This window comes from Telopea speciosissima, chromosome 11 (assembly GCF_018873765.1).
Source record: "Telopea speciosissima isolate NSW1024214 ecotype Mountain lineage chromosome 11, Tspe_v1, whole genome shotgun sequence".
Lineage (NCBI taxonomy): Eukaryota > Viridiplantae > Streptophyta > Magnoliopsida > Proteales > Proteaceae > Telopea > Telopea speciosissima.
This window is the reverse complement of record NC_057926.1, coordinates 43080997-43108317: the sequence shown is the minus strand read 5'-3', so window position 1 is coordinate 43108317 and position 27321 is coordinate 43080997. Positions and strand designations below refer to the sequence as shown.

The 27321-nt window shown below is 38.5% G+C and overlaps 1 protein-coding gene across 6 annotated transcripts; it reads left to right on the top strand.

Moving 5' to 3' along the window:
* Window positions 1-27321, top strand: LOC122646053 (ENHANCER OF AG-4 protein 2-like). 6 transcript variants are annotated; one of them, XM_043839516.1, is made up of 12 exons: window positions 1-401; window positions 739-815; window positions 2962-5103; window positions 5196-5724; window positions 6481-6589; window positions 7226-7338; window positions 7487-7674; window positions 18145-18853; window positions 18964-19447; window positions 25246-25338; window positions 25452-25556; window positions 27026-27321. In XM_043839516.1, the coding sequence occupies exons 1-11, from the start codon at window positions 291-293 to the stop codon at window positions 25520-25522; spliced, it is 4626 nt and encodes a 1541-aa protein (XP_043695451.1). In that variant the 5' UTR covers window positions 1-290; the 3' UTR covers window positions 25523-25556; window positions 27026-27321. The 6 variants fall into 6 exon arrangements, with proteins under 6 accessions (XP_043695451.1, XP_043695448.1, XP_043695449.1 ...); XM_043839513.1 differs by having other exon boundaries at window positions 25443-25556; XM_043839514.1 differs by lacking the exon at window positions 27026-27321 and adding an exon at window positions 25691-26217 and having other exon boundaries at window positions 25443-25556.

Sequence of the window (27321 nt, the reverse complement as noted above, 5' to 3'; positions counted from 1 at the left end):
CTCTTTTTCTCTGCTTCTCGCTTGCCTTCTCCCACACTCCTCTTTCTTTCTCTCTCCTTCTATCTTCACCTTGAGAATGCAAGTCCTTTGTTCTTCGTCGACCTCCTCCGACACTCCTCTATCGACGATATAGCCCACTTCGCTTGCTGTTATTCTAATCTTCTCCGTTGTTCGTCACGTTAACAATCTCATCACGGATATAAAGCTTCGGTTAATTATTTTTTGGGGGTTTTCCTGTTTGGCCGATCAACCCTTAAAGGCAACGCGTTGGATTTAGGTTTTCATTCGCCATGGCTCCCGGGCGTAAACGTGGAGCGAACAAAACCAAGGCGAAGAATCAGTTGAGCTTAGGTGATCTCGTTCTCGCCAAGGTTAAAGGCTTCCCTGCTTGGCCTGCCAAGGTGTGTTGTGTTGTTTTATTTTCTGTTATGGAAAAGGAAAAAATTTTATTTTTTTTGGGGTGGTTTTTGGTAATTCTGACTGGGGCTTTGTTGATAAGAACGTTAGGGTTTGCAATGCCAGTATATCGAGTTGTTTGTATGTTATTTTGTTTTAATCTAGACTACGGAACTGGGTTTACTGACCTGTTGAAGTAATTATGATTTAGTTTATGGATTAGATGTACTGAAAAATTCTGAGACCCTTCTCTGTTTGGTTATGGTTACATTGTTTTGTTCAGCTGTAGTTTATTTTGTTTCTAATATTTTGGTTTTTTTTTCTGGTTTGTGGATTTTGCAGATTAGCCGCCCTGAGGATTGGGAACGAATTCCTGATCCTAGGAAATACTTTGTCCAGTTTTTTGGAACTGAAGAAATGTAAGCATCTGGGTGTGCTCTTTATGTGCTTGTTTAAGTGCAGTGTATATCTTAAATTGCTTTATGATTTCTAACATGAACTTTTCATTTTATAATATGGTCATGGTTTTGAGTTTTTGATTAATATTGTATGAAATTGTTTGGTAGGAGAAACTGTAGTTTCAGTTAGATGGTTTACAATGGACGTCCCTTTTTTTGACTAAAGGTAGTTATTCCAGGAGAAGAAAATAACATTCTTTTTATGCACTATAGACCTCTTGAGAGAGCTGAATCACATATAGATACCTGAGATTCAGTATATAAATTTTTGGAAGAAGGTTGAACTCTTACGATGAAGTCCAGGAGGATGATGAGGCTGCTGTTTTGTAATTGATTTCATTCACTAGTAAATGGATTGTTAGGTTAGTTTACTTCATAAGTTGAATGATTCCTAGAAGGGAAAGATCTCGTGGAAGAACCGAAGAAGATTCTTTGACAGGAATAGACCAAAGAGTTGAAAGAATAACCTTAATAGCAGCTAAGAAATTGCATAACCTCGTCAGTTGAAGAAGATACACTAAAGGAATCCATCCAAATCTAACTCAATAATCGGAGTCTGTGCCAGAGTTGCATTAGAGACAAAGGATCCTACGTAGGTTCAATGGAATCAAAGAGACTAAGCCGCTTTCGTATCTGTAATTTACTGTATGTCATCCAAAACGAACTCAGACTGACCATTCTGATACCCTATATTACATGATCTATTATAAAATTTAAAAGAAAGCTATGTATGCAATCCTTGTCATTTTGAATATATCTCTTATTTTCTTGAATAACCCAACTTGTAAAACATGTTAGAACTGAACTATGAAGAGATTAAAGGTGGCAAGTTGTCCCGTTTCATTTCCAGGAACAAAAAAATGAACTGGTGTTAACAAATGGATTTCTCTTATTTTTTTGTTCCCAAGAACAAAAAAGTAGAGAAATAAAGAAACAGAAGTGTTATCATGCAGATCCATTTGGCCCTAAACTTCAGGGAAACACTAATTAAGAATTTCTAAACGTATTGAAATCTTTAGATTGTAGAAAAACACACCTAAAGTGGTAGTTTGGTTTCATTCCCTAGGTTGGTAGTGTGCACAATGCCCTGCTGTATACTTTCTCAAATATAGCCTATTCTACACATAATTTAGTATTAAACATACAAAATTTAATGAAAATCACTAAAATATGTATTTGAAGAAAAACCATTTAATATTACACAATGTCACAGTATTGGAAGTACAATTAGTCAAGTAGAAGTGTACAACCAAGGTTAAAACATCACTATGAAACTGTTCCTCCGACTGTGTCACTACCACATAGAGTTCTGGGAAGGCTCGAAACTTTTGGGGAAAAGGGTATACCCCTAAGCTTGAATCTTACACAAATCTTGCTTAAATGCGGCTAAGCATCGCTGTAAATGCATTGTAGTAGCCCCCACTTCTTTGTTCCAGCAAGAAATGCTAGCGATTTGGTAAAAAATACTAAATCTGAGTTTTTTTTTTGGAGTTTCCCCCCTCTAATAGGCGAAATCGCTTGAAACTCATGAAATGAGTGGAAATTTCGACCCATTTCAACCGAAACAGTGCTTTTATATGTACTGTTTTGTATCGAAACCGAGTTGAAATCAAAATTTCGGTTGAAAGCCTGCTTTCCTATTGAGTCGCACCCAGTTTTGTTTCAGCCTTCGTTGAACTATGATTCATACCACCTCAACTTAATTCCTATCAAATTGTTTAATTTTGTGTTTTTCCACTCATAAATCTTCAAGTTTTCTTCTCAACTACACATATTTTGTTTATCTGTTGTTTCTTTGTGGTCCATTCATGGTAATTTAAATCAAGATTTGTGAGCAAGAAGTCAAAAACCTTTGTTGGTACTAAGTCCCTAAGAATTTATATTTGTGTTTTGTATGGTGTTTGAGAGATTTGATGGATACCTTTTCTTGACATTCCTGATGCAGAATGTATGACATGTTAAAAGTAGTAGTGACATATTGTCATTAACTGAACAGTTAGGCTTGCTTGCGGACCATTTGATTGTGTATTCTGTTAGCCTTTTCTTCTTGAAAGAACTGTTACTGCTTTTTGCTTTTTAATTTGCATCTCTATTTTTTTCTGTGCAGTGCTTTTGTTGCCCCAGCTGATATTCAGGTATTTACAAGTGAAGCAAAGAATAAATTATCTGCTAGGTGTCAAGGTAAGACCGTCAAAGATTTTGTTCGTGCGGTGAAAGAGATCTGTGAAGCTTTTGAAGAAGTACAGCAGAAGAACTTGGGTGCTTGTAAAGATGATACTGATAAGGCAGTACATGGTTCCACATCTCCAACGGATGGTAGAGATGCTGGAGGGAAAGGTCAGAGTCAGACTGAGGCAATTGAACAGAAGGAAAGCACTGGTAATGAGGACTTGGGTGATGCAGGGTATGGGTTGGAGCATTGTTCAAATAGACAGGGTGAGACTGAAAAAATGGATGTTAAGCCTAGTGTCTCTTGTAACACAGAGCAGAGATCATCTCCTGTTGTATCTGTTAGGAAGAGGAATAAAACATCCAATAATGGCACACATTTAACAAACAAGGAGGCTCCAAGTATATCTAAGCTGGAGTATCCTTCTCCACTCAAAGAAATCTCTGGTGATAAGCATGGAGATGGCGAGGATATTCACCCTGATGCTGGAGGAGGTTCCTCTTGTGGCCCTGTTGTTGGTGAAAGTGATGGTTCCCCACCCTTGGCTTTGTCTGTTTCTGGGAAGTACTCTGGTGGGGGACAAAAGGCAAAGAAGATGGTTACAGTATCAAAGAGGAAGATGGAGGCTCCAGTAGAAGTAAACAAAATGACAATTTCAAGGCCCACAAAGCATGATGACTCCGATTCAGAAGGCAATGTTGGTCTTCATGTCTCTGGATCACATTTGCAAGATGGAGTACAAGACGAAATTGCTCCATGCGGCAACATAAAAGATTCACCTGATGATGATTTGAGATCAGATTTAGGAGTTAACTATGGAAAGAAAGTTAAAAGCATGGTAAAAGCTAAAAAGCGTGTAGGATCTAACTCGGTTGTACCATTTGATGTTGGCAAGAATGTTATAGAGAATAAGGAGCAGGGCATGGATGTGCAATTATTTTCTGGAGACCGTAGAAAGAAGAGGACCCAACTTGGACATAAAACGCTTAAGGTGACGACAAATGAAGATACACACCCTGCCAAAAGATCAAAGCGAGTTGGTGTTGGTGGGGATACCACCAACAAATCAGTTGCCAAAAGCACTAGTGATTCTCCAAGTCTGACTGTTCTTGACAGCAAAGGTAATAAATCTACACAGAGCAAAAATTCATCTTCACTTGTTAAGGCTGAAAGCCGTCTGGTATCTAGAACTGAAACACTTAGTGTTGGAACCAACTTGCCAAGTGATGAAGCTGTTCTGCCCCTAACAAAGCGCCGTCGTCGGGCAATGGAGGCGATGTCTGATTGTGCCACAGTGGCTGCTGGGGATAAACTAGAGAAGAGATCTGACATCCATAAAAATGATGTTTCCAGCTCAGATTGTGATGGGTCTCCTATCCAAGTCAACTCAAAACAGAGGGGAGTTCATCGATTTAATGATGATAATATCCAAGAAGAGCTCAAAACTCCTCTTCATGGTGAACCATCCATCTTGTCGAAGGATGTGCCTTCACAGTTGTCAGATTCTGTTCAGAACACTGATACACATCATGAAAGTCTCGATAATGCTCAACCGAGTGTTGGAGACGGTATGAATAAAAATTTGGATTCTACTGTACTGGAGGATAGCCCTTCAAAGGATGGAATATCCTCTGTGAAACTTCTTGACAAGCCTCTATCACCCACATCAAAGCAAATTGAAGAGAAGAGGCCGAGAAAGCCAATGACAGAACATGTTTCTCATAGCCCTGGTAAATTGGAATCACAGAAATCATCTGCCAAGGAGGGTAAGCTGACCTTGGCCTTGCCTAAGGATCCCCTTGGGTTGATTACTGCTGCAAAGCCAGTGGAGCGTAAATCCATCAAACCCCAGACTAAAGCATACAGTACCACTTCAAAAAAGCCTCAGGTTGGGTCTGCTAAAGCTTTAGGTATGGGTTCTGATGGCTTAAGCCAGTCTTCTAATCAAGGAACAATCCAAAAGAGCAGGAAAGCCTTATCTGCAGAAAAGACAAAGTTGAATTTAAAAACTAATTCACAGATAAATGTTTCTGCTATTCCAGAATGCTCTACACTGAATGATTCTCTGCTTGGGGAACGGTAGGCATCACATATACTGGCTATACCCATGATACTACTTGTCGTTATTTGTACTTTCTTGTTTGATTGCATGGTTTTTTATTTATTTGCAGATCATATGTCACTGGTGATGATAGTGCCGCTAGTACATTGCTAGATTCCACGATTTCAGATTCTGCCTTGTCTATGAAACATCTTATTGCTGCTGCGCAGGCGAAAAGAAAATTAGCTCATGAGCAATCTCTTTCTAATGATAATCCTATGCCAACATTTATTTCCACTGCTACTGTGGTTCAAGGGAAGAGCCCCAGTCCTTCTGCAGTACAGCCCTTCATGTTTGGAACTAGCTATGCTATGCAACAGGATACAATGGGATTTTATGCTCTGACATCCCTCACTTCTCCGTCTGCTCATGCTCGTCAAGTTTTGTCACAACATCAACTAGAGTATGACGATCATGAAGAGGGAAGGGTTAGTACAGGACAGAGGGCACTTGGGGGTTCACTAAGTGGTGGTACAGAGGCAGCTGTAGCACGAGATGCTTTTGAAGGAATGATAGAAACATTGTCAAGGACAAAGGAAAGTATTGGGCGAGCAACTCGTCTTGCCATTGACTGTGCAAAGTATGGAATTGCCAATGAGGTTGGTGGCACTGAGTTGTATGTTTTTATTACTTGTTTTTCCTTTCATTTAAACTGGTTTGTTTTTTGCATGTGATGATTACCTTCTTAGATATATTTGAAAGTTCTCATACTGTCCTGAGGTTGTATTAAATCCGTTTTGGAGTATCCATAAACTTGGTTAAATATGTTACCCATATATGTCATCATACTTACAATCATAGCAGCAGCTTAAAGCATCTGATTTAACATACTTTAGCTAAAGCAACCCCGGGTTTCCAAAATACCAAGGGCCCGTTTGGATAGAAGGGAGGGTGGGGTGGGATTGTTGTCAGAATGGTCCCACCTGTAGGTGGGGTGAAGGACCATAATGGGGAAGGGAAGGAAAGCTAACTTTTCCATAGAGAGCACGCACTGAATTCACAGAGCAGAAATTTTGAAGAAAACTAACTCTTAATTGCATAAAAAATACATTTATTTATAATTTTTCTTGACAGATCACATTTCTTCTACACACCTACACTGTCAGGGGTCCTAACTTCTGAATTATCCCACACAGCAAGATTCATCTTGTATGTGAGAGAATCACCCTCTTCCTCAATGAAAGTTTGTCCTCTCATAATTGCCAAAGCCAGTTGGTAAGGTTGTAACTATCAAAGATTAGAGGTGGAGTCAAAACATGTCTTAAGGATAACTAGGAAGATATGCTGTAGTTTTCCTGAAATAGGTGAAGTAAGCTTTGTTGATTATTTAAATTCTCTAATCTGTGACTGTGCAGGTTGTCGAACTTCTCATCCAAAAATTGGAGAGTGAGCCCAGTTGCCATCGCAAAGTGGACCTGTTCTTTCTTGTGGATTCTATCACACAGTGTTCTCATAGTCATAAAGGTAGACATTTATGGAAAGGAGTGTATCTGTGGTAATAGCAATGCAGATTTTTTTCAATGCCTTCTTTTTTGATTTCATAATTATCGCAATGCTACTTTTTTTGCGTGCTATTTCTGGAAGCAAATTTTTAATTGATAATATAGCAATCTAAATTGATTATTTCTGTAATCTATGAGTGGTTAGTTCAGAATAATTTTCGTTACCCAGAATTGAATTTTTTCTTTTTTGAACTGATAGTTCAAATCAATCTTTAGGATACTTTCTTCCTGACTGAAATTAGTTTCTTCATTTTTTCTAATTCATGTGAGAATCTCTTGAAGATAAATTGGCAAATGATTTAGTTCTGACTTCTTTTTTTTTTCCCCGGGGGGGGGGGGGTGTGTTGTTTCCTTTTGGTTCATTTTTCCTTTTCGTATTTCTATGTACTGTTGTACTTTTCTGTGCATGTTTTGATGGACTTGCACTTGTTGAAGGAAGATGCTACCTTCATATATTTTCTGCGATGAGGTTTCATACAATTGATATTGCAGACTGTACAGATTGGTTTCATTGGTCGATAACTTGATGTTATCTTGATAGACCTAAGTAAAGAGCTATATTAGTGGTTTCAGTATTTTTCTTTATATATTTCTTCAGGAATTGCGGGAGCCTCATACATTCCAACAGTACAAGCAGCACTGCCTCGTCTTTTAGGTGCTGCTGCTCCACCTGGAGCTGCCGCTCGTGAAAATCGTCAGCAATGTCGTAAGGTAATCATGAGATTTTGATATGAAAATGGAAGAATATAGTAGTTGTTGTTCTTGTGCTGACTTTAAAAAAAAAAGAAGCCTTAGGTAATTGTACTTCTGAGGAATCTCCTGAATTTGAAACTAGGTACTCAACTGATCTCCTTTTCAGGTTCTGCGGTTGTGGCTTGAGCGGAAGATCTTACCTGAATCACTTCTTCGGCGGTACATGGATGATATTGGAGTTCCAAATGATGATGTGACCGCTGGATTTTTTCTTAGACGTCCATCTCGATCTGAACGTGCTATTGATGATCCAATTAGAGAAATGGAAGGGATGCTTGTTGATGAGTATGGGAGGTATGTTATATTGTATCTTTCTTTCTTTTTTGCCTTCTCTGTTTTTTTTTTTTTTTTTTTGAAGTTCAATTTTATTTGTCAAATCTCTAGCACAGGAATGCAGAATAAATGTCATGTATAAATGGATTGAATGCATGCATGCCTTCTTGTTTTTAAATGCTTGAAGAAAATTTATATTCAAATGACTTGCTTGTGTTTTAAAGTGGCTGTTAGTTATTTCTTCCATGGCTAGTATGCTTCAATTCACATCCGTAACTAAAGTATCTCTAAGGGACGTGCTATTTATCTTTCACTCTGACGAAGTCTTTCCCATGCCTCAGTGCAATCCTTGAACTGTAATAGTAATTTTGCAGACACATGCAACCTGGTCTTCCCTTGTATTTGTCTTCTTCGAGACACCTCTAATCAGGCTGGTGCTGTGTTTCGGTGGAACCATATGTTACCATCTTTTTTATTTTAAAATTTTCATGATTAACAATAAATATATCTGCAATAAATCAATTTAAACGAGTGCAGACTGCTGAGAGTACCTCAATATAACACCACCCTCCAAAATTAAAAAAAGAAGAAGAAATACTTATATATACATGTCTGTATATTATTTAGAGTTTTAGACAAGTTACAGCAATTATGTTAAAAAGAAGAAAAAGATAAAGTACCAACAGCAACAAGAAGGGCAATGCCTCAAACCGAAACTATTACGAAACAAAGGCTACATGAAGTACAACGACAAGGCCTAAAAGGTCATAAAACTAAACTACAAGCCTCTTCGCAATGGATAATCATTTCCAACCACCAAGTGGGGTCTGACAATCCCTTCTCTTGCCAACTCGTCAGCCAGGGCACTAGCTGACCTATGCTTCCATTGTAAGGGCACCTCAACCATCAAAAGGATCTGGCGAATGTTAACACCAAGTGTGTGTGAAGGTTACTCTCTCTCTTTCTCCCTTCCTCTATCGATCTCATTTCCACCCTCTCAATCTTTTTTCTCTTTAACCTCTGTTATCTTTTTCTTAGGTATTATTCTTGGTTACTGTTCATGATGTAGATCGAAGCATGAAGAAGACAAAGACAAAGAATTAAAAAAAGGTTACTGTTCATGCGAACAGTACCACGAGTTACTGTTCGTATGACACTGTTCACGTGAATAGTGATTTGGGGGCTGATATGGACTGTGCTGGTGTGTAGATTAGGTGCTGGATATTGGTGGAATATTCTATTAGAAGCTGCTATTAATTGAGTTTCTATTTTGGCATAGACCTAGTTTCTATTTTTTTAGTTATTTGTTTCTAAGTTAAAGTTTCTATTGTAGTTTCTTAGCTTTTATTTAGAAGTTTCTATTTTCTTAAGTTTCTGTTTGATGGATTTTATGAATTAGTAGTTTCCTTTTTAGGATTCTTTAGTTTCTTAACTAGATTGGGACTGGGTTGCTTTGTACTTGGGTTATTATACATAAGAGTATGAGGCTGAGCAGACAATGGACAGGGATTGAAGAGAAAAGAGTTATGGTTGAAGCTGTGGGACGCGGCAACAGTGAGAGACCGTGGGTGAGAGGATGATGGGCTGAGAGAGCTGATCCTATCCCCCCTGCTATATCCCCTTTTTCTTCTTCTTCTTCTTCTTATTATCCTTTTATGCTTATTCTTTAATATCTAAACAAAAAGAAAAGCAATAAAGTTTCAGTTACTCAATTTGTTCTTCCTTATTGTGTTGATCCTGATTGCAATCGATCTCTCACTGGTTTTCCCTGGTTCAAGGTCGACTTCTGCATTAGTTCATTTGTTTGTTCACAGTCCCAAAACATAAGCTTTCCATCTTTCTTGTGTACTCCTTAAAACCCTCCATCCTACCCTTTAGTGCAGGCTCGGTTAAAAAAAGGTCCTATTTTAGTATCTATTGGGTATCAGATTTTGATTTCTTTGGATTTTATTTGTAACGAGCTGAATATAAGGCTGAAAAGTGGGAGTCTAAAGGGGTGAACGAATCATAGTTGTCACGGCAGGCAGGCGACCCAAGGCATTGGGGAGGGGAAAAAAATCAAGGCGACGCCAAATAGGCATCCAAGGCGCCGCCTAGACGACGCCTTGACAACTATACTCTACGACTATAGATATTTAATCAGTACTTTAGTAGTGAGGTCCATTAGGTAGTGTAGTTAGCTTTAATTTAGTCATTAAAAGTTCTCTTATGGTTAGTTGTGTGGGATCTAAGTTATCTAGAAGATTTAGGCTTCAACAATTCTTATTAGTTCAGTATTTTAGAGTTTTTTAGTTAAGTTGGTCTAGCTACCTAAGAATCTTAGATTCAAGAGACTTTCTTTTTTTTTCTTATAAATATAGCCTCGCAAATTATAGAATAAAATTGATTAAATTTGTTATGATTTGTAATTTCCTAGATGGCCAGTTTTCTCTCCCTCCCCTCTTCCCCTTTTCTTGTAAGTTACTGTTCACAGTTACTATTAACAGTTCCAAAGCAGTAGCTTTCCCTTAACGTTTTTCCTATCTCTCTTCTATTCTTTAAAACCCTAATCCATCCTACCCTTTTCCCATTGCCCTTCAATTGTAGCTCAGCCCTAGATTTTGATACACCAGGCTGTCCTACTTCACCCTTTTCTCACCACCCTTCCATTTTAGTTCAGCCTTAGATTTTGAAACACTAGGCTATCTTACATCAACTTGAGCTTAACCTGGCTATAGATACCTTTGTTTTCAAGATTGGAGTTCGTTTGCCTAGTGTAAATTCTTCTCTATTCATAGATGAAGGTTGGAGTGAGAATTTTGTCTCCCAGTATGTGGTAGAGATGTTGTTTAAAATAGACTAGATCACCATTGAATTTTAAGTTTTATCCTACTTTGATGGGGTAAGATGTCGTATATTTCCTTTAATGCAATTTAAAAATCCAGATTATGGATCTCAGATGCAAACAGGCCCAATGATCAAATCTGTGATCAGATCTGAGATAAAGGAAGCAACTTCCTTGTTAAGAGAAGAAATCAGATCAATGGTAGGGGAGGGGTAAGAGATGAGATCGATCTTCTTGGGAGGACGAAGAGCGAAGAAGGGAACAGAAGAGAAGTGAGGAAATCAGGTATGAGATACCATTCCCATATGCTTTGCTCAACAACACCAAAACTTAATAAAAAATACTCATTATTTATTCAAATCACCTCTAATTGATGGGGGTGGGGTGTATTACATATATAAAAACCTTCTAAAATTTCTAATTTGACTCATAAAAGGACTTCTAATCACACACACAAACTCAATACAGTAAATAGACTAAAAACAGAATTCTATCTAGTTATTAAGTAGCCTTGTCTAACTCAAACACTTTAACTTAACTACTAATCCAATGTACTAACTTTATCCTCTACGGGCATTATTAATTAAGCCCATTATATTGAAAACAAAGAAAATAAAAGGCCCAATCTATAATATAACTACCTCAAGGTCAATTTTAGCCCAGTGGACTGCCACCAACATCTTATGGGCCTCCCAAGCTTGTGTAATAGCCTTCATACAGGATTAATGTCTACTGTAACTGCATCAATTCCCCCTTGGTTAAAAAAACTCGTCATCGAGTTTATAGAGTGGAGGAATGAGCTTTGTATGATGTACATCCTGCGTCATCCTAAAATAAAACTCAGGTAGCTCATGGACTTTAGGAATGTTGTATTCAAGTCGTGGACCTTTTTCTTCCAGGAACTGTGACAGAATCACAGATTCTATTTTCTCATCTTCACGAACACTATCAGTTGTGAACAGTGTGTTTAGAGAGTTCTCCACAATTCCTTGCTTTTCTGTTGCAATTGGGCTGAGGGGTTGCATTGTCTTCTTCTTTCAACTTATCCTGTGGCTGTATTGTGGACGTCACTTCGACCAGATTTAAGAAGTTATCAAGTTGCAGCCCTTTCAAAACGAAAATGTATTGTAGATGAGAGGGCTTAATGTACAGACTTTTGCCTCCGGATCGAGAATACCCTGTCGAGATTCCAACCATGGTGGACCCACTTTGATGATGTGTTTTGAAGAATCAAACATTTCACAATAAGCACCATCAAAATACGGAGAAATTGGAAATTCAACGAAAACATCATCCGTTTACTCAATGATGATCTCATTGGTCTTTGATAACATCTCCACCACAGGCCATGAGATGAAATTGTCACTCTGCTCTTCATCGATGAATAAAATAACAGTTTTTCCTTTGGGCAAACAAACCCTGGTCTTGAGAATGTAGGGTTCCATGGCCAGGTTGGGCTTTGATACCAAATAATGTTATCTGAAAAAATCCAGATTATGGATCTCAGATTCAAGTAGTCCGATTGATTAAATTTGTGATCAGATCTGAGATAAAGAAGCAACAGTGTTGTTAAGGGAAGAAATAAGATCGTTGGAAGGGGAGGAAAAAGAGATGAGATCGATCTTCTTGGGAGGAAGAAAAGAGTAGAAAAGAAAGAGAAGAAATCAGGTATGGGATACCAATCCTGTATGCAATCCTCAATAACACCAAAGCTCTTAAAAAAACTCATTCTGTACTCATATCAACTCTAATTGATGGGGGGGGGGTGTCTATGTAGAAAGACCCAAAATTCCTAATTTGATTCATAAAAAGGACTTTTAATCACACTCACACAGACACACACTCGATAATGTAAATAAACTCAAAACAGAACTTTATTTAGCTATTAAATATTCTAATTTAACGCAAACATAGTTCGAGGTTTCGCCGAGATCCGGCGAAATTTCGGTAATTTTTTTGGTTTTGCCAGCTCCTGAGTCGAAAGCACCTTTGAAATAGAAAAACTACATTGTTTCGACCAAAATTTCTTTTCGTCGATTTTTTGGCTGACACGGTACAAAGGCTATAAATACCATGTCCCGATGAGACTTGTTCGAAGTTTTGACCCAATCCCGGCTGTGTTCGTCTGTTTGTGAAGACCCCCCCCCCCCAAAAAAAAAAGATCTTATTTTCTCCCTCTTTTGACCAAATCTTGCTCAAACAAGCTTGGAAAAAGAATTGCTGCTCAACAACAAGATCTGTGCAAGATTGGCTGCCCAACAACAAGATTTGAGCAAAATTGAAACTTGGAGGTAACACACTTTTCCTCAAAACTAATTCTGCAAAAAAAAATAGGATCAATACTTGGTTGTTTGTTTTTTTTTTCTTTCAGATTTTTATATGTTAAAACATTGTAGCTCGATCTATGACTTGATGGAGTAAGATTTACTTTTATGTTTTTAAAATATTTTATTATTTTTCTGCAAAAAAAGTGATTTTCTTGCAAAAAAATTTTTTTGGGAAAAAGTAGGGTTAATAGTTACTATTTGGAGGTTATTCGTTTAAAAAAATTTATGGGGCCTAAAATAAGCTGCCCTACAAGTTTCATGATCTAATTAGGTCATATGGCCCCAAAACCCAAGTTCGAAATTAAAAAAAAAATACCAAGTTTCAGCCGAAATTTCGGTTTTGGTCAGGCCCGAAACCGAAACCTCGAACCTTGACCTCAAACTCTTAGCTACTAATCCCATGTACTAACTTTATCCTCATTGTATGGGCTTATAAATTATGCCCATTATAATGAAACCCAAGAAAATAAAAGGCCTGATCTATAATATAATAACCATCCAAAGTTCAATTTCAGCCCATTGGATTGCTACCAGCGCCTTATGGTCCTCCCAAGACCCAAGCTTGCACAAAAGCCTCCATACGGGATTAATGTCTAATGCAACTGCATCATTCTTCTTCCAAACATGTTATCATAGTTGGTCAATCATGGATGGAAGAAAGAAAGGTTGTCCTTGATCGTGAAGGGAATTTATGTACCCTAAATCCTTCTCATATATGATAGTCATTCGTTCTTCAAGGCCTGGTTGATGAAGAACCCTCGAAGCCAATTGAAGGCACACCAAAAGTGCAGCCACAAGATGAGTTGAAGAGGAAGACATTGCGGAAATTCTTAAGCCTACTGAGACAGAAAAGCAAGAAATTGTAGAGGATTTTGCTGGTTCTGTTGAAGCTTCATTGCCTACAGTTGAAGATCAACCCCTTTAAGATAAAAGTGATTTTGTAGTTCATTTAGCAATAGACACTAGCGAAGTGAAAGCCATTCTACTTCAGAGTTTGTTCTTTCTCACCAGTTTCAAGACATTGGTGCAACATTAAAGCTTTATAGTCTTGTTCGAGTTAATGACAGGGAGCTGAAAGTGCCCATCGAAGTGCTCTTTTTTATTCCTTTCTACAAAACCCGAGGGTTTTTTAACTTAAGGGGGAAATATTGCAGGCATTGCCCAAAAATCGGACCTATTTGATATTTACTGGGTATGTGTTTTGAATTCTTTGGGTTTTATTTGTAATGTGCTGACTGCTGATTATAAGGTCCAAAAATGGGGGTCTAAAAAGGTTTACAAAGATAGTTATTTAATTAGTAGTGGGGTTTATATACTAGTAGCCCAAGTCCCATAGAGCCATCCAAGACCCAAAATAAGTTCTTCCTAAGCCCAAGATGACAGTCTTAATTGAATCACTTTTCGATGTTATCTGACAATAATTTGTCTAAAGAAAAGTTACTTCTCCATGGATGGTGAGACCTTTTTTAAAGAAAAGTTACTTCTTATGGGGTAATTCTGAAATTGGAAAACGACATCATTGGCTGAACTGGCAAAAAAATATGTAGGCCATATCAAGAAGGTGGTTTGGGGCTAAGATTAGGGATGTAAATGAATAGTCAAAATCCGTTTCCGTATCCATTTAGTACTATCCGAATCCGTCCGAAAGCTAAACGGATGCGGATACGGATAGGCTATAGCTATCCGAAAAGCTATATTTACATGTAAACTGATAAAATATCCGATCCGTATCCGTGTTCGTATCTGTTTAGCACTATCTGAATCCGTCCGAAAGCTAATCGGATGCGGATGCGGATGCGGATATAGCACTATCCGAGCCGAATCCGATCCGTTTACATCCCTATCTAAGATCGTTGAAGGATCTGCATTCTTCCTGCAAAATCTCTTTGGTGTTCTTTCTTCAAAGCCAAGGTTCTGAAGGGAAATCATATCATATTTGCACAGGGCTGTAAGGTGGGTTCCAAAACTTGGCGAAAAGCTCTGGAGCTTAAAGATTTTATCGTTTCATAATCCAGGTGGTTGATTGGGCAAGGGGAGGTGCTTTTTTGGTTAGATGATTGGCTCGGAGTTGGGCCAATAATAGATTTTGTGGATGGCTCCCTCAATGTTAACCTGGATACCCGTGTTAAAGATGTGCTTGGTGAAGATGACTCTTGGGAGCAAGCTGCATTAGATCTGATAGATGATCAGACGGTTCAAGATCATATCCTCAACAGCAAAATCTCAATTTCAAACTGGGTCGATAAATTAATGTGGATTCTGGATTCTGATGACAAATTCTCTATTAAATCTGCTTGGCAAAAAATTCGGTACCACTTCCCTGTTGCTCCCTACGCTAGGTGGCTTTGAAATTCTTCTTTGCCTACTAAGATTGGGTTCTTTTCTTGGCAGATCCTTAATGGGAAAATTCCAACTGACAAAAGTGCTGTGAATCTAGGTCATAGTTGTCAAGGCGACACCTTGGTCGACTTGGGCGCCTAGGTGATCGCCTTGGTCGCCTAGTTGGTGCCACCTTGCTTTTGGACCCTCTCCAACGCCTTGGGTCGCCAAGACGGCGCGACAACTATGATCTAGGTATTCCTTTGGTCTCTAAATGCTTTTGTTGCAGGATTCCTTGGAGGGATTCTACCAACCATTTGTTGATTGCTCGAGGTACAGCCACTAGAGTTTGGGATTACTATAGTAGACTTTTGGGTGTTGAATGTCTCCCCACTTAGGATGTTGGAGGGCGCATGCTTTTTTTGCAAAGTCTTGCGGCCACGAATGGGATTTGTGAGTTTATCAGAGTTATCTTACCGACGTTCATTGTTTGGGAACTATGGAAAGAGAAAAACAATTGCAGGCATGGGGAGGGTATCTGTTCAACTTCTACAATAATTGAGAAACTTAAGTCTTGGATTAGGGAGCTTCCCTATCCATCAAAATTCACAAAATTTATGACGATGAAAGATGAGCTTGTCTTGTAGGTATTTCAATTATGCCCTCCCCCTAATGTTAGGAAAATGCCGTTGCCAATCTACTGGTGCCCTCCTTTTAATTTGGTGAAATTAAATGTGGATGGCGCCAGCAAGGGAAACCCGAGTGTTAGTGGAGGTGGAGGGATCATTCAGGACCAGAATGGTGGGCTGACTACGGCCTTCTCCAATTTTTATGGGGTTTGCACTAATTCGGTCGCTGAAATGAGAGCCTTGCTCGATAGTCTGAAGTTATGTGCTGAGTTGGGGTATGTAGGGTGTTATGTTAATTCAGATTCGGCAACCATTGTGTGGTTTGTGACTCAAAAAAAATGCCATTTGTGGAGCTGCAGGTACTGGTTTCATGAAGTTCTATCTCTGTCTGACTTGCTGGGAGCCACCATCAAATTCAATTATAGAGAAAGCAATCGGGCTGCTGACTTTTTGGCAAATCTTGTTTGTGGGTCATTGCGTAATTCCTTATTCCATTTTGATCATGAGTTACCTCAAGAATTGGGTCCCATTTTACGGGAAGACAGCTGGATTACCGGTCTTTAGAATGTAATTTTTATTTTTTAATTTATTTTCCTGTTTGGGGTAGTTTAATTTTTTGCTTTGTGAGAGTGAGTGTTTTGTTTCCCTTGGGTAGGTAATGTAGTTCTAGATAGGGTAAAGCCCTACTAGAAGCCAATTAAACCAGGACCAATAAGGCAATAACAAGGAACAAAGGGGCTGCTGGTTCTGCAGTTTCAGTAGGACAGAATTGCAGTTTTAGGTCAAATCTAGGGCTTAGGTTAGGATAATGGAAGGGGGGCTTAGGGGTTATGGCTAGGCAGGTTTATAGGACTCTAATAATGTAGGTATTATAGAGTTTTAAGTGTTTTGAAAATTCTGTAAAACTGGGCAGCAAGATCTAGGGTTTAATGGAGTTAGGATTTATGGGATTCAAACAAAAAATAAAGGGGATCAATTGGGGGAAAGGATTAGAGGGTTAGAAGCAGAAATTGGGTGTCAAACTTACTGGAGATTCCACTGGCAGCAGCTTGAACAGATGTGAACCACCTTCGAATTGAAGAAGATCCTCCCAGCCGTCACGGCGTAAGGAGTCAACCGGATTCCACCAGTCCCTTTCCACCTTGATAGAACCACAAGGATGCACACTCAACAGAGCAACACTCAACAGAGCAGGGCAGCAGCTATGGCAGCAAACAAAAAGCTTTTCATTAATCAAATTCGTGTTCAAGTCTTTGCCCCCATACAACCTTATATAAAAGACTCAAAAATAGACTTCTACTCTAAAAAGGAAAGGCCTAACCCAATCCCTAACCTATTAGATAACTTAAATTGACTAGGAAACTAAAATAGACTCAAAATAGAGTCCTAATGACTTAAAAACAACTTAAACTACTTAAAATAAAGAAGATTCCCTACTAGCCAATAGGATATAAGAATCTCTTAGCCAATAGGATCACTTCACTTAAATTAGACCAATTGAACCAATTGGATGCAACCAATTTAAACTGATTCAATTAAAAACATAAAAATAGACTAAATATTGGGCTAATCCCGTATGCAACCTATGTACCCTCTTTTAGGCCCAAAAAAATGGCCTATTACATAGAAAACCCATGGGATCAAAGGCCCAACATACATATAACCCAACCCTAGACTTATTTCTGAAGAAATAAGCCCATTTCGGTGACGAATCTGCATCAGTAGGAATAAGGTGGGTTATGCCCCCCCCCCTTTTTTCATTTCAGATTCATATTGTTTTATTTCAATAAAGCTTAGGGGCTGCCCTGGGTCCCAGATAATATTCGGGTTAAAAAAAATAGTTGTATCCATACTTTGTGGATTTTTTAAAAAAAAAGATCACAAGAACATGTACAATGCAGGGAAGATTAAGGAACTAGGGTTCATACTGAAAACTTAAGGGTAGAAAAAGTAATAAAGGACAGGAAACTGTTTGGCTGTATTCAGCGAAAATTAGATTCTGATTACAAGACTGTAATTAGATAATTTATGGAGCTCATGGCCCTATTAATACCATAAATACTAAAATAAGGGGTAATTAAAGGCAAAACATAAAAAATAATTTGAGAGGAACTAATAAATAAAAAATAAAAAAGAGAGGAGGGACATGCCATCTAATATTGAAGGGAAGTTGAAAAACGATGACTAATGGAGCTTGGGATAGAAAATGGAGAGAGGAGTCTTCACTCATGATTATTCTTTGCTTTATCCCATATTGTACATCTGTGCACATTTCCTTGTATGATAGAGTATATTAATGTTTTGGTAGTTTTTACTTGTTATTCCTGGTTGAGGTATGTACTCTGCCCATCTGATTGCTTCTTCTTATTGTCATGCATTTTTTTTTCTCCAGCAATGCAACATTTCAGTTGCCTGGCTTTTTATCTTCTAATGTATTTGAGGATGAGGAAGATACTCCTAACAATTTATGCAAGGATGCTGGTGGTGAATCACCAGTAGAAGCCAACCATACTGTAGAAGATCCAGAAACATGTGCAGTTACTCCTAGTGACAGGCGTCACCGCATTTTAGAGGATGTGGATGGTGAGCTTGAAATGGAAGATGCTTCTGGATCTCCCAAGGGTGAGAGACTCACGGTCGGGAATGATTCCTTTGAATTGGATTTACAGCGGCAGAGTTCGGATAGGATTTCGGAATCAGCTTTGCAAGAAATCTCTGAGTTGCCCCCTTTGCCTCCGGGTTCTCCACCATTGCCTTTAGAATCTCCACCTCCACCACCACCTTTATCTCCTTCACCTCCTCCTCCACCACCGCCTTTGTCTCCATCACCACCTCCACCACCACCTCCATCACAACCACCACCTCCATCACAGCCACCATCTCCTCTGTCTCTTCTGCCTCCAGCTCCCCCACCGTCGTTACCGCCACTGCCACCACCACCTTCATTGTCACCCCAACCTCCAATGCTACCTCAACACTCATTACCACCACAGTTGTTACTCCCTCAACCATCACTCCCACCTCAGCCATCGCTTCCTTCTTCTTCACCCCAATTAGTGTATCAGCAACAAGTATCTCAAGATTATTGTAGGCCCCAAAGTGTAAGTCTCTTTGGTTAATATCTTATTTTCCTTATTTTCATCATCTTGATAAATCTCTACTTTCCTTTCAATGTTTATAGAAATTTTAACTTCTAGTTTTCTGAATGCAGGGACAAATTGCGGGAAGTGCTCCTCATCCTAGCCATGTTAGTGCTGATATGAGGAACAAAATGTTTCCACAGCAGTCACCTTGTGTTATGTCGACTGGAGTTTGCAATACGCGTGATTCATCAGTATTTAATTCCTCAAGACCGTTTGAATTTGGACATAATGACATGCATATAAACCCCCAAGCTCAACCTGCCCAGCAGTTTCCGTCAGCTAATGGACCTTTTGCCCAAAGACCTTACCATCCTGCTCCCCCTGCACAAGCCTCATCCAATCATCTACATTATACAAAACCTGTGCATCAACACATGCAGCAGCCATACCACCGTCCTTACTCTACTCCATTGCTTTCTAATGGCCGGAGGCAATGTGTTCCTGATGAGCAATGGAGAATGCCTTCAAATGAATTCAATCCAAATAATCATCATGGCATGTGGATGGGTGGAGGGAGAGCTCCAAATTCAGGGCCACCTTTTGCCCAGGAAGGTATGTAAAACTTTTTGATACTTCTGTCCCTTGGAAACATGCATCCGCAATTTTTCTCAAGGAAATAAAAGGTCCTTTTGTATCTCTACAGCACAACTCCAGAGGAATATCTTTGTTTGCACTGTTAATTTTTGGGTTTACTCAATTGGTATTCATGTTTTTGACAGAAGAGATGTACTAACTAGGAAGTCCATGACTTTGTTTCGGAAAGAAACAACTACATTTTAATGTGTAGCACACATGTTGGCTTTGGCCCCTCCATTTAGTTGTACCTCCTTGGGGCAATTTTGATGTGAACTCTTTTGGTCAGCTGATGGCGTGTAGAGGTGTTTGCTACTTACTCTTTAAATAAGATGTGGAGAGAATTTGTACCTTGGCGAGTTGAAACATTGGTTTGGACTTTGGATCCTATAAATGTTTACGAGTGAAGTGGAAGTGGTAGGTTACTGTCCATTTTCGGCTGGAAGAATTACTAGAGATGGTTGATTTTATCATCTGAGTGTTTGTGGTAGCTTAGGTTATGTCTAAACAAGTAAAAGTTGTTCATTTGAATGTTGAGATAGGATAAGCTTAGAGAAGTAAACTCTCTGGCTGAATGGACCCAAAGAATCAGAACCTAATGAGGTTGGGGATGCTTTCTTGCTAATTGCTATTTTAGGGCGTTAAAGGAGCGATGAGCTGTTGCTTTACTACTAAGGTTGTGAGAAAAATGGACTGCGGTGAGAAAGATTGGATGTTGATGAGATCTAGGGTTTCACAGATTACATGAGGTGAAATAAGATAAAATATAGTTTGAGGGGGGTGGTTCTTAATGGTACTTGAAACAGGGTTGCACGGGAGGAGAATATGACATGGAGTCACGAGAGGGTCAATTTCTCTTTTTATACAATTGGGTGGCTTGGCAGGCCAAGAAAGATAAATGACCAGACAAATGAGGAAAGTGATTTCCTGAGTATAAAGAAGATGGATTTTAATCCAGGAAATGAGGAATAGTTAAAAAAACTACCCTGGAATTTAATAAAAATGCAACCAAGGAATCTTGTATTATGTGATTTTGATTAAACAGAAACCTAGAATGCTTGTGTTAAATTGTTATGTGAACAGTATCAAGATTCTGGAAGACGGAGAAAGAGTGATGCAATAGCAGTAGCAGCATGATGGGGCTGCTAGATTCATGGAGGATGTGGAAGTCACTATTTTGTTTGTAGTGCTATTGTAGATGTCTTGTGGAGGCTGCTATTTCATTTTATTCTCAAGGGTTGGGTTGGGATTAGTAACCAGATCTCCTCATGCCTTTGCCATATTGCACCCATGGTTTCGTCCCCATCTTATGGTCATTCTGTTAAGCGGAATTTTGATGGAAGCTCGTGGGGCAATCAGGGTGGAACTTGCATTAGAGGTTCATTTAGGGAGCTCGAAGGGGATTGTTTTGGTGTTTTACACTTTCATAGGCATTACGGGTTCAATTACAGTTGAGCTGAAAGACATATTCATCACAAAAAAATGGTGGTTCTTTGAAGTTGGAGACTCTAATCTAGTCATTATGTGGATGTCCTCTAATGCTGAAACTTCTCCATATTATGCTTTCTTAATCAAGAAAGTTAGATGTCCCAAGCATCCTGAAATGTCTCATTCCAGAAGGCCAGATCTAGTAAAACCTGGATGTTGAGTTTTTCAGGGATAGATCCTCTAGTGGGTTACTAATGCAAACCCGGGTTCGAATAACCCTTATTGGGTTGCTTGTGGATCCACCCAAGCAAGGAAATACTCAAATATAAGATTCAATGGCAATCTGGTAATTTTTTTAATCACAAGAAAAGGAACAAATACGTATGAAGTGAGAGGAGTAATTTTAGAAGGGTTTTTATAATAGGGATTTAAGGGGATAAAAGGCAAAAGGAGGGGTAAAATTGGAAAGTAGGGTAAATAAAATAAAAGCATATAAGGAATCGTGGGGAGGGACTTTGTCTTCAACCTTGGAAAAGAGTTGCAGACTGTGGAACCAGTGGAACTTCAAAGGAGAGATCTCCTTCAATACTTCTCTATTTGGCTTCAGATTTTAATGGTAGGTAGTTGATGGACAGCCTTCTTGAATTCAACTAATGTTCAGCCAAAATAGTGAGTGGAGAGATGAAGTTTACCCTCTGAAATCAGATCTGGGCGGTTGTTAGAAGCAATCTGATTTGCAGGTTCAATTTCTCATGGCAGAGATGGTCTATTGCCATTAAGCTCTAACGGTTTGGTCGCCCAGGACAGGGGTTCCTTCAACCCTAGTCACAGGGAGAAAAGAGAGGAGGGAAGAGATAGTGAAGGCCAAAAGAGGGCCTGCTGTTACCACCTGGAATAGAGAAGAAACCAGAAACGACGAAGGAGAAGAAGAAGAATTTAAGGATAAGAGGATCCGTGCAATTTCCTAAATCCATTCTAGGATAATGCACACTTATTTTGATCAAGAGTTCATCCAACTCTTAGATCAATACTAAAATTCGATATATTGAAATAAATAAAGGAGGAATATTACCTATATGAAGTATACTTTTTGTGCAATATGGTATGATGATGAGTGTATGCTCATGACAAGGGCTTTCTCAAGGTTTCTTCAATGAGAAGGATCAATAGCTTCAATGCTAGCATTCAATGTGTTTAGTTGACTTGAAATCAAAATGATATAGTAATAGCTCTCAACTCAAATGACTAGATTAAGGACAAAAATGCTCCCACAAAGGTTCTCAAATGATGAGTATACAATGCATCAAAAGGTGTGTAGTTTGTCATTTAATGGCCTATTTATAACCAAAAATGTGAGCAATTTGAAGCTCCAATGGTCATAAAACGGTCATATTTTCTATCTACCAGTCGACTTGTTCATGAGCTGGTCAGACCTGTTGGAAGAGCCGTTGGGGAACTGGCTTGACAAACCGGCTCGATACTGGCTGGGGCAACCGGTCAGCTGGTTCCCAACCTCTGTCAGCCAGGTAGAAACCAGTGTATACTGCCTCTAACAGGTCAGACTGGTTGATGCTGTTTCAGTCCAATTTTGACAGTATTGATTCGGGTCTTTTGGGGCTTTTGTACCAACAGTCTTTTGACCTAGTTTCGGTCTTTTCATGGGTCCTTGGATAGTACCTAGGGTCTATCTAGGTCTCTGCTCATGCCAGTGTGTGCAAGTGTTCTAAAAGTGCGCACGAGCATGTCTTGAATGGTCTTGAGTCTTGAGCATGATTTTTCTTTTTCCTTGTCTTGAATTCTTGTCTTGGAATCTTGTCTTGTTCTTGACTTGTTTGCCTTGTCTTGACTTGTCTTTACTTGAGAAGCTTGTCTTTGTCTTGTCTTGAGAGGCTTGACTTGACTTGTCTTAATAGTCTTGATTCTCTCAATATATAATATGAATTACTACAAAGCTTCACATACATGTTAATGTATTCAAGTGTTTGTTATCATCAAAACTTGGTTGTAAACCACTTGGGAATGTGAGATTTATGATTGGGCAATTCCCCAACACCTCCTGCTCTTCACTTTGTGCAAAGGCACTCCCCTTTCTCCCGCTCCTGAAAGACATCAAGAAACTCTAAGTATAATTTTGCAATCCCACTGCTGTTCACTTTGTACAAAGTACACTCCGGCTCTCTCTTACTCTTTCAACCTATCCCCTCTGTGGTGTAATGCAGGGTAGGACCAGTTTACTTGTTTCACAAAGAAGATAAAAAAAAAAGATACTTTAAGAGACAAACTCAAAATAGAACTTCTAATTAGTAAACGTTACTGTTAGATCTGATCAGTAAATTGGCTGTAACATTCAAAATACGGCTTGAAATTGCATGATCTTGGTATCCTTGGAATGTTAACTGAACACACTTTGAAATGGCATGAGATCAAAACTCACAAGAACTTTTTTGACCTTTAAAAATGTCCTCTAAAGAAAGTGATGGATAATAACTCAATTTTCTTTAATCTTATGGTTCCAATAATTAATTTGATCCCCATACTTTGTGGAGCAGATACAGTTCACTTGATTGCATAGTTGTGAAGGCAACCCATGGTGTTGAAGAGGGTTGAATGCAAGGCGACACCAACAAGGTGCCCTCCTAGGTGACAGGACGCTTGGACACCTAGGTGACGCCTTGACAACTATGCTTTTTTGAACCATTGGGATGCTCCTGGTCAGATTGTTTCTTCCATGGTTTTGAAATTTGGTTGAAATACTGAAATTTTGATGAAATGTTCTGATTTCAACTCTTGTTGAAATTAAATGGCATGCGGATTAGGGGGTCTTCAATGTTTTAGGGTTTTTCCCCTGAAATGGACGATATTGCGGTGGCATACTTTGACCATTTCGGTGGTATGTTTAGAGTTTCAACTAGGGTCGAAACCGCGGTTGAAACTTAAATCTTGAACCTTAGTTTCCTTTCTTCCGTCTTTATAATAAAACACGATAATTTTTTTATTTTTATTTTTTGGTTATTGGTTAAAACAAAGACAATCTGGTTTACATAAAAATTACAAATATTGTTTAACAGTTCAGAACAAAGAATATGGCAAGTTCAACTCTCTTCCGTATCCTCATAAACATTTTGTTTTAGTAGTAGTACTGGCATATCTATGGTAATTTTAAATCCATAAATTGATGGGTGTTTAATGAATCTATGGCCCTGAGGTCAACATACTCGTCGTGCGTCTGAATTTAATATGGACAAGTTCAACTTACTGGACCAATATTTAATTTCTCCTTAAATTTATGCTTCAAATTTGGCTGGCTCCGAATTGTATTGCCAAGAGGAATCTAGAACTGCCTTTCTTCTAAAATATGGAGAAAGATGAGTTGAAGTGACGATTTCTTTGAGTTGCTAAATTCGAGATAAGACGACATGGATGAGATGTTAATGGGTCTGATTCAATTTAGGCAACCTTTTCGTTTTCTAGTCTGGGATTGTTCTATTCCCTCTGTGCATTCTCCTATAGGTATAAGATTTTCGAATATATAAACAGTTATTCTTTTTTGTGGTCTTGATGGTATTAATATTTCACCCATGTTTGTTTTCTAGCCAAAAGCAAGATGATACTGTCAGAACACACTCATTCTAAGGAATATTCTGGTGAACCTTGTGTTCCATGTGCAAGGTTTTAAGTTCCGTATCCTCCAATACTAACCGATATGTATCGTATCTTTAAGGTACTGATACGATACGATATTGATACAATACCTAATACAAATTTGGTATTAGTACATGTAAGAAACCTCATCGTTATATATCATCAATTGAATACAAATGTCTTGTCGTACTTTGTTCTTTTTATACATGATATATTTTACTTAACACTTATTTATAGTTTTTATGCTTCAAAATTATATTTTGCATATTCTAAGCATTTCCATACGTTTCTTGACTATTTCTATGCAATATCTTTAGCATATTTTGTGTTTCCCCAAAATGATACGGTACGTCTCTTAAAATCACCATTATACCTGATACCGATACTTTAAACCTTGATCATGTGTACGGTAAGAGTGCACCTTTAACCAATTGGCAGTTCAACTGCTTTGTTGTTGTCTTACTGTGGTTTGGTCTACAAGTATGGGCCTTAGATTCCTGAAACTGTTCCCGTATGGGATTGCCCAAGTTTGCTCTCTTTCTCTCTCTATGATCACTTTCATCATGTCCCTTTGTGAGTGGATGTTTTTGCAAGATATTATATATGTAGTTGCTATCTGGATTATGTTCACATAATGTTTGGTAATTTGTAAGTTTAAATGCTGTAAGAGTTATCCAGAATACTTATTATGAATCTTATCATAGCAGGGTTTTCTCGTCCACATGTTGACAGACCTGCAAGTAATATGGGTTTCCAGCAACCTCTCCATAATCCTCTGCCGTCTGGACCTCCAATCCCAGGTGATCTTGACTTTTGAGGGGGAAAAAATGTTTGGCTATGTTCAGAAAATTGTTTATAGCGCTTGAGCACCTAGTATGAGCTATGAACAATTTGGTGTTTGTAGTTCTTCCAGGTAATAGTGTTGCCCAGATTTTGCCAATTAGACCTGACATTGCTGCTGTCAATTATTGGAAGCCTGCTTGAGGGTCATCCTGGTGCCTCATTACCTGGAATCTCAGTAAGTAGTTTTCCTTCTGTGAGTTGTAGCTAATGCGCTTTAAGTTTAGATGCTTTATTAACAAAGTAGATTATTTATGATCAAGAAACCGGGTATCTTTTGTAGAAGACTTATTGCTATGTTTCCTTGCCCAGGTGGTGCACAAATGGCACATATTATAATTAGTCCAAAGGCTTTATGGTGTTGCACCATCTCTTGGATACCTGGCTTTCCCTTGGATGGACTTATAAAGCTGGTTATGGTTTTAGAAAAGAATCTGGAGCGAAAAAACTGCTCATGGTCTAGGATAGATGTAGAATTGGGACAGTATTTTGGACAAAATTGAGGTATTATAGGAGAAATTATATACGTCAGAATCTAACGATCAGTTAAGCCAAAAGTCAGATTGAGTAGGCAAATTTATCAGGCATGTCAATCGATTTAATAATCTTGGAAATTAGGTAAGATCTGATGTATGATCTCAAAACTTTTTAGGAATCAAGCTAGGAGCAAGAATCGAAATTTGATAACAGATCTTAAAGATCAGAACTAAGAAACTGATTTATTATGATTCAAAGAAAGTTCAGAATATCAAGTTTTGAATCACAGATGCAGTAATTAGCAGAAATAATAAGAATACAAGATTGATGGATTCAGGTCGAGAGAATTAAGAAGGAAAAAGGAAGGAGAAGAAGATATTCAGGAAGATTAAGAATATAGAAAAAGAATGAGGGAATATCACACCTGATAAGAGCACATCAGAAAGAGGAAGAAATATGATCTGGAATACTAGTCTCATATGCACAGTTCAGCAGCTCAAAAACTAAAACTCAAAATTCTTTATTCAAATCATGCTTATTTGATGGGGAAGGGTTTATACATATATAGAGTCCTTTGAAATTGGTAATTCCTCTCTCTTAATCACTGAGTTAGTAAATAGACACAAAACAGAATTCTTAGACAGCTGTAAGTGTCCTAACTAACTTGAACTCTTCTAACTTAGAAGCTAAGGTATCAATCTATTCGTAATCTCGTGCTTAGACCCCACCCCACCCTTATAAGCTTATAAGTAAGGTCGAGTACCACAACTAACCTATAAACTAGTGGCCAAAGACCCATAGAATCCATTTATGGCTTAAAACAAAAAAAATTTTTTGGCCCAATCGACCAGTCTTGACTATAACTTTTTTCATGATCTCTCTCTCTATATATATATATGTGTGTGTGTGTGTGCAGAAAGAGCTATTTCCTTTTTTTGTTACCCTTGCTTAGTGCTTGTTAAATATTTGAGACAGTCAATTTGGTGTAGAACCTTGGCCGATACCCCCATCGAAGAGGGTATTGTTATATCTGGATCTGTTGGATCCCTGGTCAAAAGCGAGGCATGTGCTTCTTAGGATTAGTGTCAGTTCTTCTGATTTATTCACAGTATATTTCTTTGATTCAATGAATTAATTAGTCCTTTTTTTTTTTTCTGTCAATCTGTTCAGTGAAGACGTTGATGTCACACAGGAAGGGAAATTTTCATCTCATGCTGTTTCAAAGGAAGAGCTATGCTACCAGATAACTTCTCTGACTTCTCAACTGCCAGAAACCATTAAGGAATGGTGTTGAGGCTTAGAATCTTGGCAAGACTGTATATTGTAATTTTTTTCCTGACAACTGCATTCTGCAGGCTTTTGCTGCCGAGTGTAAGCCCATGTTTTTGTCTCATTGAGAGAAATATTTTCTTAACTTCTGTAATTATACTGTTCATACAATATAAAGAAATTTATTTCAAGATAAA